Here is a 19,038-nt window from a genome sequence, read left to right as displayed (position 1 = left end):
ATACCTAATCTTTCGAAGAGATATTATAATAATGTACANCTGTAAAATAACACTATATATATTTAGTTTTAAATGTATATTTTCTTTTTTATAAATCAAATAACAAATATTTTAAATATTTACTTACTGAAGATCATATCTTTGAAAATTTGAATTTCTTCCTCATTCCACGTGTATTTTTTTCTATCATTCTTCGAGTTATCGATGAAAATTCCTAAAGTCATTCCTGTAATAAGTTAGAAAGATAATTTTTAAAAATAAATTTACTACTATATTTTTCTCAATTCAGTAGATTATTTTCCTTTAAAAGGAGTTATATAGATGACAAGTAAGACTTTATTGCTAACGGAAAAGTATAATGTACTGAAGCAAGCCATTACTAATTTGAGGTGGAGAGCATATATTTTAAATTAAATAAACTAAAAATATAATTAAAAATTACAGTCCGGCATTGTGAAGATGTCATAATATCAATAAATAATTGCTCGTTTGATATTAAGATATTGCATTAGATTGAATTGATGAAAAAAAGACAAAGTAGCACATGGTAGGGAATGCTTTTCTGGAGGACTTTCTATTGAAAACTTCTTCTGTTTAAAAAGTTCTATAGAAAATTGTCTTCTCTCTGTGTTAGACACACACAGAAAATCTGGAATTTTCACGTGCCTCAGTTCTTCAGACACAAATCCGCGACCTACCAATAGAATACAATAGGTTTATCCACTAGGTTATTGTTAGGCAGGATTATTTTTATTTCAGACATCAATTTAAATAAAGGGGTAATAAGAAAAGAAAAGAATTATGGTTTCCAACTTTCTATTGCAAAAAAAGAAGTATATTATAACCATGTAAAATAATAGTTTAAAATAATCTAATGCCTACAATATACTCTGTAATAACTAACTTTTCGTGTGCTCTGTGCAAAGTTTTATTTTTGAGCACTAATTTTTTCGGGAAGGAATAATAAAATAAATATGACAAAATAATTTATAGAAAATTTTTATATAGCCTACATAAGAAATATACGTATTTCACGTTTCTAACTTCTAAACATTTTATAAAATTGGCAAAGGGTTTCGAAAATACTTAAAATAAATAAATATATAGGGTGGGTGATGGAAAAGTCATGCACACGTGTGTGCTAGGAATTAATTTTATTTTGTTGGTTAATGTAGTAAAAAAAAAGTTATAATCTGATCTTTAAGAAAAGCAAAATCAAATCATGTTACAGTATTACAATGCATGTTTGAAATGTCTTCCACACAAGCACCCAGCGATGAAATGGACGGAGGGTTGTAGTTACATAAAACTACATGAGCTGGATTGCTAACTCATTTGTCTTTGTAGTCATAGTATCATACACTTAATAATAATTTATATACACGGTTCTTTTGAGATATGCCAGAGAAAAAATGTGAGAGGACCACAATCCTTTAGAAATAATACTGTCACCAAAGAATTTTCGCAAGAATTAAAGAATCCAAATGTTTCCAATGAAACTCACCGGCATAAGAGCGACTGACGAAATAAAGCTCATCAATAAAAATTTATTGTTCCTAATAAAAACCCATTTCAATTTTTAAATAAGCAAAGCCTTACCGTAGCCAATTTCATGACTTTCACACAAAACTCTGAGTTTCTATTACTAATCAACAGTTATTATATTGTCATGTTGTGGGGGGAGGCATAATAAAAGTAACTTGGCTCGCTAATATTTTGTTGTGCACGACTTTTTAATCACTATACAGTATTATTATATAAGTTGTACTTACAAATTTTATAACTTTCGATAAAGTTTGTTTTAAATAATTGTTAAAATTTTACAGTTACGTTTCAACATTTACTTATAGAAAGATCTAAACCACACAGGCCTATAAACACACGTCCCTTGATCCAAATTATCCATGTGTTTTAAAGTAATGGCGGAAGAAGGTTAGTTCTTACCTACAGAGTTGTAATTTCCTTCAAGAATAAACACAATAACTTCTTTATAGGAACTAATAGAAAAGAAGAAAGAACCTGATTTTGGATGGATGAGGAAGAGAAAAAGAGAATTTACGCAATAATTTATATAAGTAAACGAAGTTCTAGATGGTTTAACGTATGGATAAAGAAGTTTATTTTTTATTTTTGTATAAAAGAAAAATAATTTAACACGAATAATAAAAATCTTTTAGTTTTAGAGCGTTAGGGAAAGACTTGACTACGGACAAAAACATTAAAAACTCGAGAAATATATCGAAAAAAGTAGTGTTAAACGAATGAATTACTTACCCGTTTCTTAGATGAAAACACTAATGAATACATCAATTAATGGTTATCGTTTTCATTATTTTCATTAAATAAATTATTTGTAAATATAATCAGTTCGATGTTTAAAGTACAATTTAATAACACCGATAACGACTTTTCAACTTTTTTTTTTTTTGTCGATTTTATTAAAGATTTAATCAAGCAGATTTGAGGGTTAAATGAAGTTGAATACTGTAATTCAAAACTCCTAGTTCCATGATAAAAATATAAATGAAAATATTAATTTGTTCATTAAAAATTGTTTAAAATATTTTTAAAAATATATATATAAATATATGTTTATAAGAAATAAAAATTAATATATATTTTAACCTTGAACTGTTCAATTATAGTTTAGCTAGATATGTTTTTGTTATCTCACAGTTCTGTCAACTTTTATGTGTGACGTAAATGGTTCTTATAACAGAGGAAATATGGCGATAACTACTCCAAATTCTTGGAATCAGGGGACCTTGAAACATCGAGAAATGAAAAAAATTCAAAATTTTTTTTCCCAGTATGTTTGGATATTAGTGTGTGTTTGACCGGGTGGGTGAGTGGTTAACACATTATACGTCATGCACGGTATCTTTTCAGACGGATTACAGAGTGTACCTAAAGAAATTGGAATAATATATTAGAATGCCCTGGTATATAATGTACAGTACAGCAAAGTCTGCAACGCTTATAACTTAATAAATCTTGCAAAAACACACACAAAAAATATCCACTACTGTAATTAAGTTAGTGCCGAATTAAGGAACTTTCATTGATTTGTGTGCGTATCTAGAACATAATACACTGTTTGTATACAAAAAAACCAGGAATATATTTTAGAGATTAAAAATAATAATTAATAATAATACCCTACGTGTTCGTAAGTCTTAACTCGAACACAAGAATTTTACCTAAAAATGTGAATGTACGAAAATAGAATGTTCGAAAGCTGAGCAATACAGCTGTATATTATAGAGTTATAAAAGTACTTTGTTTTCTTAGAACATTGTAAAATAATGTTAAAGAATTGACAAAGAACAGTTTATTTTATTTTCTCTGCAAGCTTATCTTTATAAAGATGAAGGATCTGGATGAGGTGTATTACGGTTAATTGTCAAGCCATTTTAATATTGAATCTGATTTGATATTACCAACACTCAGATCAGTCGTTTGCAAATGAATTCTTGTGTCTAATATAATTAAATTCAATATTTTCATAGTTTTTTTTTTTTAAAAACGAATTTAACTTTTAAATATTTATAAAAATGGCGAAAAATGACAATAGGTTAAAGGATAGGATAAGATTGATAAATAAGACAATGGAAAAAACACATGGAAGATCTTCTAAGGAAAAATGCCTCCTAGAAGACTTTCTATGAGAAGCTGCCCTTATGTAGGTGAAGAAAACCAAGAAATTCCTCGTGACTAGCCAAATGAAATTCGAACCCGCGACCAGCTACCAGTGTTAAGTGGTTTTATCCACTCGACAACTGGTAATCAACAGAATAAAGAAGATAATAAAAAATTATTTGTATGTAGCTTCCACCAATCTAGAAATAATCTTAATCATAGACTACATTTCAATAATTTAATTATCATTTATATCAGTGGATAAATAATTTACGTAATCTGCAAGAGATCAAAAGTACAAATGTCAAAGAAGGATTCTAGCTTAACATTAAACACAACTTTTTCCAGTTATAAACACGTGTTTATTATCAAAATATCCCAATTTTCTTGCTAAAAGTCGAATGTATTTTAATTAATTATTTGCTATTAGCTGCATGTGTCTGGCATTGCTCGGGCTTTTTAAGTAGTGAAGGATTGATGAAGACTTAGGCATAGTCTTAGTAACTAAAATATAGATTTATTGACTTCAGTATTTACAATAATGAAATTGCAAAACATAAAAATTGATTGGGCTAAAGTTAACAGGTGGTGAGACTCCGATATATTTGTTCCGTAGACTTAATATTGAATATTTACCAGTTTTCCTCGCCTGAAGCATCGCATCTTCCCCAAATAGCTCTTCAGCGACATCATCTACAAGGTATGGGCTTTAATTTAATACCCGAACGATATTTTTAACCCCAGCCCAATATTTAACATTTACAATTATGTGAATTCACAATGATTCTGTTGTTTTTTTTCCATAAGTGTCTCCTATCTAACATAATGCCAATCGGAATGCCAAGTTAGAACATATTCAATTTATACTACTGTTATTTTTACTACTATTGTTCCAAAATTTTTCTTGTTCTTCAAAAAACTCTTGGAATTCTAGTAGTTTTTCGTTACATTCAGCAGGATTCAATGGTGGCTTTTCTCCTCCAAATTCGACAGGTAAATATTTAGGATCTAAGAACTTGTGCAATGATTCCATTCCGGAACTGTGAAAGTGAATCTGAAATCATTTGTTGAAAAGTTAATTTATTATGAAATTTCAAAAATTTCATAATAATTATTTTTATTTATTTATTTATTTAGACATACTAGGCAGAGCCCATGATGCGGGGTATACAATAATTCAAATTTCATAATAATTACAAGTATAATTAAAAGACTATTTTACAATTAAATGTGCCACACTATTGTGCAACTGTTATTCTTAGTACTTAGATCAAATACTTAGTACTTAAATCATTCTTAGCACCATGAAGAGCCTATTACCAACAGCAGTGATTAGAGATACTAAAGAACATTTCAAAGTATAGGCAAGACTGACAGACATAATGGTAGAAATCTGTTCCCGATTAATGGTTTAAAAAAAACAAAAACAGAAAAATAGCTCACTAAGTCTTAGAGTGATTGTGACGTGAATAAAAAAGTCAGTTTCGGTTTGACTCGCCCTCATACATTAATATCACAAGGCATTGTTTATGTTGCAAATATTACTTAACGAAATAAATCAATTTAATTATATTACTTACTCTTTTCTTGATTTTGTATGGTAGAAACGGCATAAATGCTGCCATAAACAGGTATAAGAATTTCCCAACGTTGATTATGTGAATTTCTTTATATCTAACTGGAGTGGAACCCTGAAATTTTAAAATGTATGATGTGAACATACTGACGAATGTAGATTTTAATTGATAATGTGTTTTTTTTTTAAATTAAAATTCGAATAAGTTTGGCTTGAGGGAATAATACAACGCATATCCCCAATTAATGAGGTCTCCCTGCAAGACTTTTATGGGAAATCGCTATTAGACAGGATACTTAGAAAGGATATTTATAGGATACTGTACTTACAAAAATATTTAAGTATATTATTCATTAAAATTTACAAGATGGGATGTACGAAGAAGATGGTATTCTGATAAACAGATTACACATAAAAGTTCTCCCATTAGCCCAAAATATTCCTTATATACGACGTATATGTAAGGAATTATATATATATATAGGATTATTTAAAAGTCAAGAACAACCTTAAAATTTATATATCACTATATTTTGAGTCTAAGAAAACTGCAGTGTTTAGAGTCAACGTATTTCATCCTAAACATATGCGGTTTTCACGCGAATATACAGAATAACTGCCCTTATTTCAAAAAAATAAAGTTTAATTAGACATTTATGAAGCAGGTTACTAACGTTTCATAAACGCTGTGTGTATTTCTGACTAATTTTTGACTCTGAAGACATTCAAATCATCCACAAATCCCTACTTTCAAACTAACTTTAATAAACAATATGTAAACTTTGTTAAAGTTAAATAATATATCTTATATTTAACATCTTATAAGCGATAGTTTAGAACTTACAAGCATTATCGAAATTACGGAATGGATGACGCTCGGCGTAAGTTGTATGACGTGCCTCCAAGTTACGCCTTCAGAATCGAAGATCACAACGTAACCATTCACTTGCATTACGTGTTCATGCAACATCATGTCGTAAAACATTAATGTACTTTTTAATAATTGTTTAATGTGAATTTTTTGTGGGTCCCAACCACCTAAATAAAGAAAAACACAAATTTTCTGTTAAATAGTAATAGGAAGATGTTTAAAATCCATCGATAACTTACGAGTTTTTGCGATTCCTATTACTCGTCCTTCCTGATCAGTTTGTCGAAGAAATGCATATGTTTTCGTATCTAAAGATTCCTTTACAGCTAAAGGATTAAAATCATTAAAGTAATCCGGATATCTTTCTCTTACGGAGTAATAATTTTTTAATAATTTAAGAGCTCTTTCTCTATCGAATTTTCTGGCTCTGAGGAAGCTCAAGAGGAATATGTCGTCCATACGACAATTTATATTCTCTTCTGTAAAATAATAGTTAATTCTTCAGGTTTCGTGAAAATTTATTATTTAATAAGTTTAAATTGTTAAAATATTAATCTTATTCTCTACGATAGATAAACATTGCAAAAATTCAAGATGGCTGAATTTCAAAAATGCTAACTATTGAAATATTATAATCCTTAACATATAAATACTGGTAACTTATTACTATGCTTAGACTTGTTCAGCAATGGAGAAATGCAACAGTGTCACTCAATAGAAATACCTTGGTTTATTTTATGGTGTTGAGATGGATTCCGGAGTTTCTTTACAAACAATGAAATCGTTACACAATACTTACATAACCCAGCAATTCCTAATATGTTACTCATCTGGAAAAGATGATATTTACAACATTATGCTTTAATCAAATGTTACTTACACATTGCATACCAGTTTGCACCCAGTTTGCTTATTAAAATATTCAATTAACATTCAAACGCCTGACCGTCGTGAAATCTAGAATACGACTTTATTGTTTCTTACAACACTATCAATTATTTCAATCAAGACAAAAATATACAGTATATAAATTGAAAGTTTCCTTACTTCTTATCATCTCTTTGAAGTTTTGAATATCTTCATCGTTCCACAAATATTTATTGTTTTCATTCTTTGAGTTATCAATGAATAGTCCAAGAGTCATTCTTGCAAGTTGAAAATATTAAATATATTCATTTAAATTTAAGATAAAAGTGCTATTAAATGAAATTCAATTAATTATTATACAGGATATCCGAGAAGGTTCTACTTTATTATAAAATTTAATTAAAAAAACAAAAAGTCCACAAAAAGAAATATCTTGGGATTATGTTGGGAAATCTAGGGGACTTGAGTGTTAGTTTCCACGGTAAATTCATTCATCGTCCAGGAAACACGGTATCAAACAAATTACATAAGGAAATTGCCCAGTGTGAGAGAGCACCGTCCTGTTAAAACAGTATCTGGAAGGAAATCAGTTATCAATTGCAAATTCTTCATGCACACGTTGAGGTTTACTCAATTTACTTCAGCTTTTGTATTCATTTTTTTAATAAGAAAAACTTTTTGAGTTAGTATTTCTTTTATCACAAACAGCATTTCGATAGACCTCTTTGTTTTTATAATAATGTAGAACTCTCCCTGTATATTAGTATTATTGTATACAGTATTTTATATCAGTAATAATATATACAATGCATTAATTTATAAATTAAACACACAAACTTGTTTATATAATCCTACGTTAGTACAAATAACAATTATGCATTTTTCTAATTTTCTATAAGGCAATGTCAATTCTTAATCTAACAAAAAATGGGGCCCCATTGGACTTCAATAATCCCTAGGATTCGAAAAATCTAGATCCACCCCTGGTCGATAGAGTGACAGTTCTAGGAATAAAGTCGGGTTAACAGGTTAAATGTCAACTTTCTCAGAGGGAGAATGAACTTGTTGCTTCGAAGTCGACTGTTGATAGTTAAATTAACATTCGATCATCTCCCGTTTTTAACTTCGTGGGAAAAGGACAGAAACTCGTCTTTCTGTTAAAACATAGAAAAACGGCTCCCCGATTCTCACGGTCGTCGTTGGTAAGGCTTTCACCAGAAACCTTCAGTAACTCCTCAATATTTTGCTTGTGTATATTTCCTAGTCCTGCTGTATCGATCAGGTTCACAACAATAGGCTCTTCTCGTTGAGAAATCTTCTTCCACACTCCATTCATACATTTATCAGTTAATTCTTACTGTAATCTAATTGTGATCGTTTAAGATAAAAATAAGCATACACCAATACGAGCCCACAAGTGGTCCAGAGGATAAAACTTGGAAAACTCCACGTACCCAGTTGCCGATCACGGGTTCGCTCACCACCGACGGGGTGGTTATGTTTTATTCAGGTGTCCAACACATAACCAGAAGCCACTTTCTCATAGAAAATTTTCTGGAAAGACAACCCATGGCAGATTGTTCGTGCGTTGCATAGCCATAACCCAAAACAAATTTGTATTTTGAAAATTCAGTAAAAATAACTTTTCTTTCGCTAGCTATTTATGAAAGAATGATTATTATAAGTGTTAGATCTTTACGGATAGACAATTATTTTATACGGCAATCAGTTATGAAGTTACATATATACTGTAGACAAGTTTGTTAATTTTTATATTAATTACTCGGTAAATCTTGATGTGTGATTTAATAAAAGAGTTAGTTACAAAGAATAAATTACTTACTCGTTTCTGCGTTGAATGTTCTAATGATTATCTGTAATTGAGGATAAACATTTCATTTTATCAAATAAAGCTTGAAACGATTATCAGCGCGACGTTCAAAGTATAATTTAAAAATAAATTTAGTTATGATTATTAATAAACGTAATTACTTTCTGCTAAATGTATAAATAAGTATAATGCAGTAATAATTGCCTTTATACTCTGTCCGCTCGTGAAAGGTATTTCAGGAATTACAATGAAATCGAGTGGGAAAAATTCATTTTCACAAATTGGGGTGTTCGAGATACAAAACAGAGTAAAGTCTAAGACTGCGTAACTAATTTATCTGTTTTTGTATGATTAGATTAGACTATAAACTAAGATCAATATGGAATTAAAACGTAAACAAAACAGTAATTAAGGTGTTTGATGTACGAGTTTATCTGAATTCGTTTCTGATAATATTCAAGGGTACGAGTTTCGAGTGAAGTATCAAGCAACACATTAACTATATAAGTTGGGATGTTTATTATACTTGCATATTATCGGTCGATTCCTTAATTGAATATAGAATTCCAAGGAAGAAACATACTTAAACATTAGGATTATGTGATTTGGGAACATTTAGCGTTGCAGAAAAATTACCTTTAGCGATTGTTTTATCATGAATGAATGGCTCAGACGGCAGGAATTAATGTATGGGATCCGGAAGGTATCCGTAACCTTTTGTTTTATGAACAAATGAAATACATAGAATATTTCTTTATCAATAAAAAGCAGTCTCAAAGATTTATTTACTGTTTATAAGAATAACGTTAATTTTATAGCGTTTGGAATCACTACAGACCTTGAATTTTCTCCAGAATCTCCAGATATAGAATTGTATATGAATGTTAGTGATTATTGTATTTGAATTAGGATCACTTCCTAGTTGTTTATGTTCCTGTGTTTCGTTGTGTTTAATAACTTTTTGTCGTTTTCTAGATATTTAAGACATCCTGAGACATGTGATGTTTTACATGTCTACATCTACATGTAAAGTAGTTAGTTGCAAAACAATATGAGCAATTTGTGATATGATTTGTAGCAATACATAATTTGCTAACAGAAATCTTGAAATGTTAATAAATTAATCTTTAAAGTGTGAAATTTCAAAAGAAAACATTAAGATTTTTAATGAAAATTTTCGTAACTGTATTTACTTAAATACAGCTGTTCACAACAGAAAAAAAATTTGCAGCATTTTTTAATATTTGAACTTTAGACAGGTTACTGATACAAAGTGTTTATCTAATGATAAAAATGATAATAAATGTAGATCAAATTTCAGTATTCATCTCAGAATCGAGTAAGTAGTTTCTTCCCTTAAATTCCATTTAAGGCCCATTTGTGGCCAAGTGGTTTCGTTCCCTGAATACTGGTAGTCGTGAAGTTTTCCAGGTTTTCTCTACACCTGAATATGGACCAGTTACCCTTAAAAGACTTCCCCGAAGGCATCTCACCTAGGCAGATTGCCCAAATGATGCATTGCCCTAACTTAATAAAATAAATAAATTTCATTTAAATAAAATATCATAATAGATGGCGCCAAACACGCAGTTTCGAATGTTGCCTGGAAAGTTAAGCAACTCTTTTCTGGATTTTTATTTACTTCAATAACAATTTTTAATTTTAATAAATAAATAATTCGCAAATTGTTCTTGTTAGGATTTTTGATATTTATTAAAGACGACGAGTCTTACTTATCATTTTTATTATATATAATTCTATTTTTTGTCCAACAAGAAAAACTGAAAAGTTTCAAAATTAATATAAAAATAGAAATAATTTTTAATAATTACACTTTAATTTACAATATCTTACAACTGACAAGATATCTTTACGTTCTTAAGATACTTTGTTTCGTGATGTATTGTAGAATGCAACGATATTTAACACTTACAATTATGTGAATTCACAATGATTCTGTTTTTTTCATAGGTATCTCCTATCCAACATAATGCTAATCACAATGCTAATTTAAAATGTATTTAATTTATACTACTGTTCTCTTTACTACTTTTGTTCCAAGATTTTTCTTGTTCTTCAAAAAACTCTTGGAATTCCAACAGTTTATCGTTGCATTCAGCAGGATCGCATGATGGCAATTCACCTCCATATTCGACAGGTAAATATTTAGGATCTATGAACTTGTGCAATGATTCCATTCCGGAACTGTGAAAGTGAATCTGAAATCATTTGTTGAAGAATTAATTTATTTTGAAATTTCAAAAATTTCGTAATAGTTACAATTAAAAGACTATTTTACAATTCAAAAATATAATAACGATTAAAACGAATTGAGACTGATTTTTTCCTGTCGAAAGTGAGCATTGTCTCTGTATAGAATGATTCTCTGCATGTCTGTCCAAAAATTACATAGAAGTACGTGACTTTGGTAACTACAGCACACAGAGGAAATGTCTGCTGCCCGTCTACTTTCGGATGAAAATTTACAAAAGTTGCAACGTCTGACTACTGACCATCTCAATGACGTATATCTGCAATCAGTTATTACTACTGATTAAAACCTGGCTTCTTCATCACTTCTTTCCTGAGAGCAAACAGAATAGCGTAGCGTGGAAATAACCATTATTTTCCACTGAAAAGCTTCAACATATGGAGAGTAATGGTCATCGTCTTCTTTCATTGCTTATAAATAATATACTGTATATGCTGCCTCTTATACGACTAGAGATTACTATATGTTAGTTTGCACAACCTGTTAGATCATATCCATAGGATACATCTATTTCTATGCCAAAGTTTGGCGAATGTATCATGTTCGCGCGCTGCTCAAAACTGTGTTATACCGTGGAATGCCCAGATTTGGCATTCTTATTCTCAGTAATGAAAAGAACAATGTGAAGAGCCCATTACCTATCTGCAACAGCAGTGGTTAAAGATACTAGAGAACATTTCAAGTACAGTATAGGCTACTTGACGTCTTCAATGACTGGCAGAAATAATGGCAAACGACCTTTAATGTCACGGTTAATCTTTCAAAAAAGCCAAAGTCACTAAGACCTGGATGAGGAAACAATCAGCCTCAGTTCTCATTTTGTTTTGACTCGTCCTGATACATCAACATCAAAAGGCTTTGTTTACGTTAAAAATATTTACTTAAGGAAATAAGTCAATATAATTGTAGTACTTACTCTTTTCTTTATTTTGTATGGTAAAAATGGCATAAATGCTGACATAAATAGGTATACAAATTTTCCAACATTCATTACGTGAACTGCTTTATATCTAACTGGAGTGGAATTCTGAAATATTGAAATACTGATGTGAAATACTGATGAATATAGATTTTGTTAAATGATTAAGTGTTTTAATTTAAATTAAAATTCCAATGAATTTGGTTTGGTGGAATTCTCCAATAACTAGGATCTCCCAGCAAGACTTTCTATGAGAAATTGCCGTTTAGTAAGGCACGGACCCCTGACTAACTATTAGTGTTTAGTGGGTTTTTTATTCACTCTGCCACTGATGGACGAAATGCGAAAAGCTTAATATTCTTAAATATTAATAATTTGAAGAAAGAAAAACGTAATTCACATACTACAGAAAGTTAATTACTTAATTTTCCTCACTACAACATATTGACTCTAATTATATATTTATTATGAGAAGTTCTGTGTTAAAAGATTTAAACTTTTGTATTATCGATTATTTATGAGAATATTTAAATATACTAGGACATCGCGCGATTCTGTCGTATCGCGATAGAATTAAGGCGGGAGCCGGAAAGAAGCGATCCTCACATTTGTTAGGCACAGAAAAGATTATCCTTTTATACCTATATACGTAAATAGAGCATTTGGCACCACGTACAAGCTTAAATATCGCGATAAGTCTTTCATTAGTCTGTTATAAATTTAAGAATTATTTTAAAAAAACACTTTAGAAACATAATGAATATTATATTTTGTAATATAAATTTTCATAATCGTGTGTGACAGTTGTTAATGAATTTATTAGTTTGCCCATAGAACAATTTTGTAAGCTTGATGCCCCACCATCTTGGCGTTCTAAGCACCATCTTGATACTTAGGTCACCAAGATGTACCGTACTTCCTCTGCCTCTGCCTTTCCACGAACTCGATTGTATTCGCCGGTCATAGGATACGCGATCCTCTTGCACTGTTCAGATACGGAGAGACGATGTTTGCACTTGCCGACAAGGCAAGGCGATTCAAGAACAAAGTAATCAATAGCGATTGCTTTGTTCTTATGTATTATTCGTTGTTTTGCGCCTATTTTCCGTTAGGCGCGCTCAATCGCATCAGGGCGCACGGTCATTGCCATTTTGACTCAACTGTATATAGAAAAGGAAGCCACGGATCCTTACTTTTTATACATATATGAAGCTTTATTACATATTTTGATTCCTCGTCGCAATCAATGTAAAATGGCAAAGTTTCATCAAAATTGATCCATCACATTTCGAGAACAAACTCAATTCTCGAAGCGCAGAGATTTGTATATCAGTAGATTCAAAATCTACTGATATATAAATCTGAAACTGGATATGCATAAAGTCAAAGTTTTTGAACCTAAACATACGCAGTTTTCACAGAATCCCAATAATATAGAATTCTTTGTGAAGTTAAGCCATTCTATACACTTTATATCACTAGTAGCGCTTGTATCTAATGGAATGGGCTCTCTTTGCAACTTGTTACTGTTTCTATCCCACTTTTTATTGGTCATTTTTGTTTTGTCATGTAATGACTTCACACTTTAAACAGTGTTACTTTCTGCTAGAAATTGTAACTAAAATTTGTATGTACACAATAAGCCGGAATTCCGAAATTCGATCTATGGGCTAAGATATTCGAAGTTTAGTTTCTTCATGTAAACTCTATGGGCGAATTGCCAGGTATAAGTTGTTCGCGCGTTACATGTCAATCGAGTTTACAATTGCTCTCAATTTATATTGATCTCTACAGATTTTATTTTGATCTATACTGCGGGCGTTTAACACGCACGATGTCGTGACGAAATTAAATTTTCAAAACTGGCACATGATCCTGTGCATAGAATCATACCATTATATTTGTGAGTTTTTGTGTCAAGTCGAAACATAAAAATCTAAGCTGCGGAACTGTTTCCTTTTCCTAAACCTAGTTTAGTGAACTTACAAGCATTATCGAAATTATGGAATGGATTAAGCTCGGTGTAAGTTGGATGACGTGCCTCCAAGTCATGCCTTCAGAATCGAAGATCACAACGTAACCATTCACTTGCATTACGTGTTCATGCAGTAACATGTCGTAAAACATTAATGAACTTCTTAATAATTGCTTCAGGTGAACTTTACAAGGATCCCAATAACCTAAATAAAGAAAAACAAAATGAAATTTTCTGTAAATAATAATAGTAAGATGTTAAAATCCATCGATAACTTACGAGTTTTTCCGATTCCTATTACTCTCCCTTCCTGATCAGTTTGACGAAGATATCCGTATATTTTCATATCTAAAGCTTCCTTTACAGCCAAAGGATTATAATCCTTAAAGTAATCCGGATATCTTTCTCTTACGGAGTAATAATTTTTTAATAATTTAAGAGCTCTTTCTCTATCGAATTTTCTGGCTCTGAGGAAGCTCAAGAGGAATATGTCGTCCATACGACAATTTATATTCTCTTCTGTAAAATAATAATTAATATTTCAAATTTCATGGAAGTTTATTATTTCATAAGTTTAAATTGCTAAAATATTAACCTTATTAATTACTATAAGTTACGACAGATGACACGGTTACAAATTCGAGATGGGTGAATTTCACGATAGCTAACTATTGCAATACTGTTAGTCTTAACATATGAGTAATGGTAACTTATTACTACGTTTATACTCGTAAAAATTACGTAACAACGTTAAAATGCAACAGAGTTTGTCAACAGAAAAGGCTTAGTGGATTTTTTGGCGTGTAGTTGGATTCCATTGTTGACAAACATGAAACTTCTGTGTAATGCTTACATAATCTATGAAAATGCAAGCGCAAATAATGTTAGATTTTTACAAACACAAATGCTGTAATCAAACATCCAGTGTCTTGTTCAGCAACGCGAAATTTTGCTAAGATTAGTCAGTGTGAAAATAACATCAGCAATGTGATGTTAGCATTAACATTCTGCACTACTGAACGGCAACTTTGTTCATGTTACAATAACTGCACAGTATATGATTACTCTTCAATTTTTTCCTTCTTCGTTTAAGCGATTAGTTCTTGTGCTTATGTATTTAATAATTGAGATTGTTGAGAGATTTACTGAATAAAAAAAAATCGAAAATACACAATTATCTAAGTTTACAAATTAACATATTGCAATGAATAGAGTGAAACTCCTTTTGAATGTCAAGAAACGTAGCATACGACTTTACGATGGTTCTTGATCACTGTGAATTATTTCAATCAAGATAAAAATATTTATAATTGATACTTCTACATCAAAATCTTCATGTCTTCGCGCAACAAAAAAGATTTTTATCAAATGAAATCTGTTCGTAATGTCACACCATAAATTATAATAGAAATATATAGATTAAACGTCTACTTACTTTTTATCATCTCTTTGAAGCTTTGAATATCTTCATCGTTCCATGAATATTTATTGCTTTCGTTCTTTGAGTTATCGATGAATAGTCCAAGAGTCATTCCTGCAAGTTGAAAATATTAAATATATTCATTAAAATTTAAGATAAACGTTCTATTAAATGAAATTTGATTAACACTCCACCCTGTGGGCGCTAAGATATCCATTACGGGTTCGGCCAGGCCCACAATGGAGTGGACGGGAGTCGATATATCCGGTCGGACCACCCCCCCCGAAAAACTCCTGAGAATTTTTCGACCCGTTCGGATTCGATTCCGAGTCCCCAGAGCAGCAGGCTACCACCTTAACCGCTCGGCCATTCGGCTGTCATAGTAGTAGGCTGCTTACCTTAACAGCTTATCCATTTGGTTGTCAAACATAACTATTGTTATCTGTTACTAGAAACATTTTAGAATTGTAATTTGTATTTTCAGACTTTTCACACGATCCTCTCTTATCTATCGCGTAAATTCAGTCACATCGAGTGATCGTAATTAACATATCTATATTCAACACTATTTTACAGAAATAGCACTCGCAATTCAAATTAATTTTGTGTGGTGACATTACAAGAAATACGAAAGATATTTCCGTAAAAACACAAAAAGTACTAAATATTGCTGTTGTGCTTCTTTTGCTTCGAATTTTAATTTGTGATATTTGGTTATGGGGACACTATGGCTTAACGAAGACATGTTGCAAATTTGGAAGCATTAAAGACTGTATCAAATTGAGTGTGAGAAACACCGTAGAAGCTTAATTAATTATGGTCTGTCGTTGAGCACACGGTTTTAAAAAGGGGACCAGATTAAGCAGTATTCTTTGCTTCTGGTTGTGTATAGTATGAGTGTCTCGTAGAAACAAAATGTTCGTTGCTTACACACCAAAAGTTCTTTGGTGGTGAGTATAGTTACTAAATGTTTTTCTTTTTTGCAAAACACGTTAAAATGCATTACACCATATTAAATCGCATATGGACTTTACACTGCATTGAATAAGAGTATTTAATTGCAATCATCGGATATTTAATAGTATTGATATTTTACAAGTTTTAATATTTATATCCCATATAATTTCGGCCAGATTGTCAAAGCAGTTAAGGCGTCAATCCAGTACTCTAAAAAACCGGTAAATGAATTCAGGTAAGTGAAAAACCCCAGGAATTTTTCGGAGGTGGTCTGTCCCGGATACGTCTGGCGCTATGCTTCACCATCCTTCGCTTAACTGTGAGCCTGGCCGAACCCAAGATTAGATTGAAAAAGTCTGTCTTAGTGTCCTCGGGGCGAAAAAAGTAAAAAACAAAAACAAAAAGTAAAAAACAAACTGTATATATTCATATACTATAAAGTAACATCAATTACTCGTGTATATCAGCATTGGGCATCGCCCAAGCCATCAATCCAACGCACTGTTGATGCAGCAAGCTGCTGTCAACAACCTGTATAAATGTAAATATACTACTGTTAGGCTCATTGAGCGACAAAAATGTTCACAACGCGATGTGACACTTGTAAAAACAGCCACAACGCGCTGTGAACATTTTTTTTTCGCTCAAAGAGCGTTTTCGATCTCTGAGCTTAACACTACTATGTTTTTGATATTGTTCACTTTCAACTAGAAACTCTAGTTTGTATAAATACTTATTAGCATTAATTCATTACTGTAAATTTTATGTAATATCTGTATTTAAGCCTCAGTTATGCGAAGCGGAACTGAGAATGTACAGTACAAATTTTGTACTATAGGCTAAATCTATATATACCTCTATAACGAGATGTCTACTGTAGTGTATCATGTATTTATTCACGTTGAAATTAAATCGTTATTGTTTGTTAATCTGGGATCTGAGTGATTCAGTTCCGGTAACGCTGTCTCTCATTTCATCTCGGATCTGATCACCTGTATATGCGGCAGCTCGCGTGACCGAATCAACACGCCTCTCAGCTTCCTTGTCACCCGGGACACGGTGGTGTCAGTCCTGAAGACGCACTAAAAAGGCGCTGACCCTCCGGTAACATTCGAAATCAAATACTATCCAACACGAAAACTAAGTTACTATCCAGTAATACCTTGTACGATAAGTATCAGGTGAAGTGGGCATTAAGTCGTATAAACTTATATGAAAAAGCGTTGTGTTCGTTAAGTTATGGCAACGCAACACTTAGGCGATCTTTTTAAGGGAAACTTAGGGGTTAGAGATATGGAGAAAATCCACGTGACCAGCGAGGCGCGAAACCACGACCAAACTTCCAGTGTTCAGGGTACGAAGAGTGCTTGGCCACTGGTGGGCACAAAGAGTTGTAAGTACAAACTTCCTTAGGCTCTTGAACACTTAAAATCGCTATCGATTAGCAGTGATTAAAAGAACACTTTTAATATCTTTATTATCTACGTTATCATTTTCCATACTCTTTGTTCTTATCACGAGCCTTGACACATATAGTTTAAATTTCATCGTCGCTAGATTAAATATTAATTTATATTATTTTCTAAGGTGTTTCCATTATATTTTCTATCGTTAGAAACTATATAATTTAACTGTGATCGTTTAAACTAGAAATTTTCATACACTAAGGGTGCGACTATGCAGACACGAAGTTAGAGCGAGCGAGAGGTTGCGAGCGATTTAGTTTTCGCAAAGGAAAACCATGCACAAACGAGAAGCGAGAAATAACGCTAGCGAGAGCGAATTTCTGGTTTTCGCACATATCTGACAGGTTCTGATATTTATCGCTTCTCGTCTCTTCTCGCCACATATTCTCGCTCGCTCGCGTCTGCATAGTCGCACCCTAATTCGAGCCCACGAGTGACCGAATAGATAAAATCCCTGCGAACTATCAGTTGGTGACAGGTTCGCGCCTCCCCAACAGATTTGTCGTGCAGTTTCCAAGTTTTATTCATGTGTGTAACGTAAATAGGATCCCGTTATCCACGAAAAATCTCCTCGGAAGGCTCACATGTTTCATCACAATATCCCAACATCAAAAGTAATTTTCGTTATTTTAAAATATATAACTTATTTCGCTAACTATTTATGAAAGAATAATTATTATTATAAGTGTTAGATCTTTACGGATAGACAAATATTTTATATACTACAGAGTACGGCAATCACTTATGAAGTTACATATATACTGTAGACAAGTTTGTTAATTTTTATATTAATTACTCGGTAAATCTTGATGTGTGATTTAATAAAAGAGTTAGTTACAAAGAATAAATTACTTACTCGTTTCTGCGTTGAATGTTCTAATGATTATCTGTAATTGAGGATAAACATTTCATTTTATCAAATAAAGCTTGAAACGATTATCAGCGCGACGTTCAAAGTATAATTTAAAAATAAATTTAGTTATGATTATTAATAAACGTAATTACTTTCTGCTAAATGTATAAATAAGTATAATGCAGTAATAATTGCCTTTATACTCTGTCCGCTCGTGAAAGGTATTTCAGGAATTATAATGAAGTCGAGTGGAAGAAATTCATTTTCACAAATTGGGGTGTTCGAGATACAAAGCAGAGTAAAGTCAAAGACTGCGTAATTAATTTATCTGTTTTTTTATGATTAGATTAGACTATAAACTAAGATGAATATGGAATTAAAGCGTACATAAA

General features: G+C 31.7%; 1 protein-coding gene across 1 annotated transcript; it reads right to left on the bottom strand.

The window, feature by feature from the left end:
• Nucleotides 1-4,440: 4,440 nt before the first annotated feature.
• LOC111637296 lies at nucleotides 4,441-18,970 on the bottom strand. The gene is made up of 12 exons (XM_023382769.1): nucleotides 18,650-18,970; nucleotides 15,386-15,484; nucleotides 14,230-14,469; nucleotides 13,962-14,155; nucleotides 11,973-12,083; nucleotides 10,817-11,003; nucleotides 10,278-10,311; nucleotides 7,134-7,231; nucleotides 6,326-6,565; nucleotides 6,060-6,253; nucleotides 5,220-5,330; nucleotides 4,441-4,693 (listed from the first exon to the last, which is right to left on the bottom strand). Exons 2-12 carry the CDS (start codon nucleotides 15,480-15,482, stop codon nucleotides 4,496-4,498), a joined length of 1,704 nt encoding a protein of 567 aa, XP_023238537.1. The 5' UTR covers nucleotides 15,483-15,484; nucleotides 18,650-18,970; the 3' UTR covers nucleotides 4,441-4,495.
• Between the last annotated feature and the right edge of the window lie 68 nt (nucleotides 18,971-19,038).

This window comes from Centruroides sculpturatus, unplaced genomic scaffold (genome assembly GCF_000671375.1).
Source record: "Centruroides sculpturatus isolate CEXI.00-Female unplaced genomic scaffold, Cexi_2.0 scaffold1056, whole genome shotgun sequence".
In the NCBI taxonomy this organism is placed as follows: domain Eukaryota; kingdom Metazoa; phylum Arthropoda; class Arachnida; order Scorpiones; family Buthidae; genus Centruroides; species Centruroides sculpturatus.
This window is presented reverse-complemented; position numbering and strand designations above follow the sequence as displayed.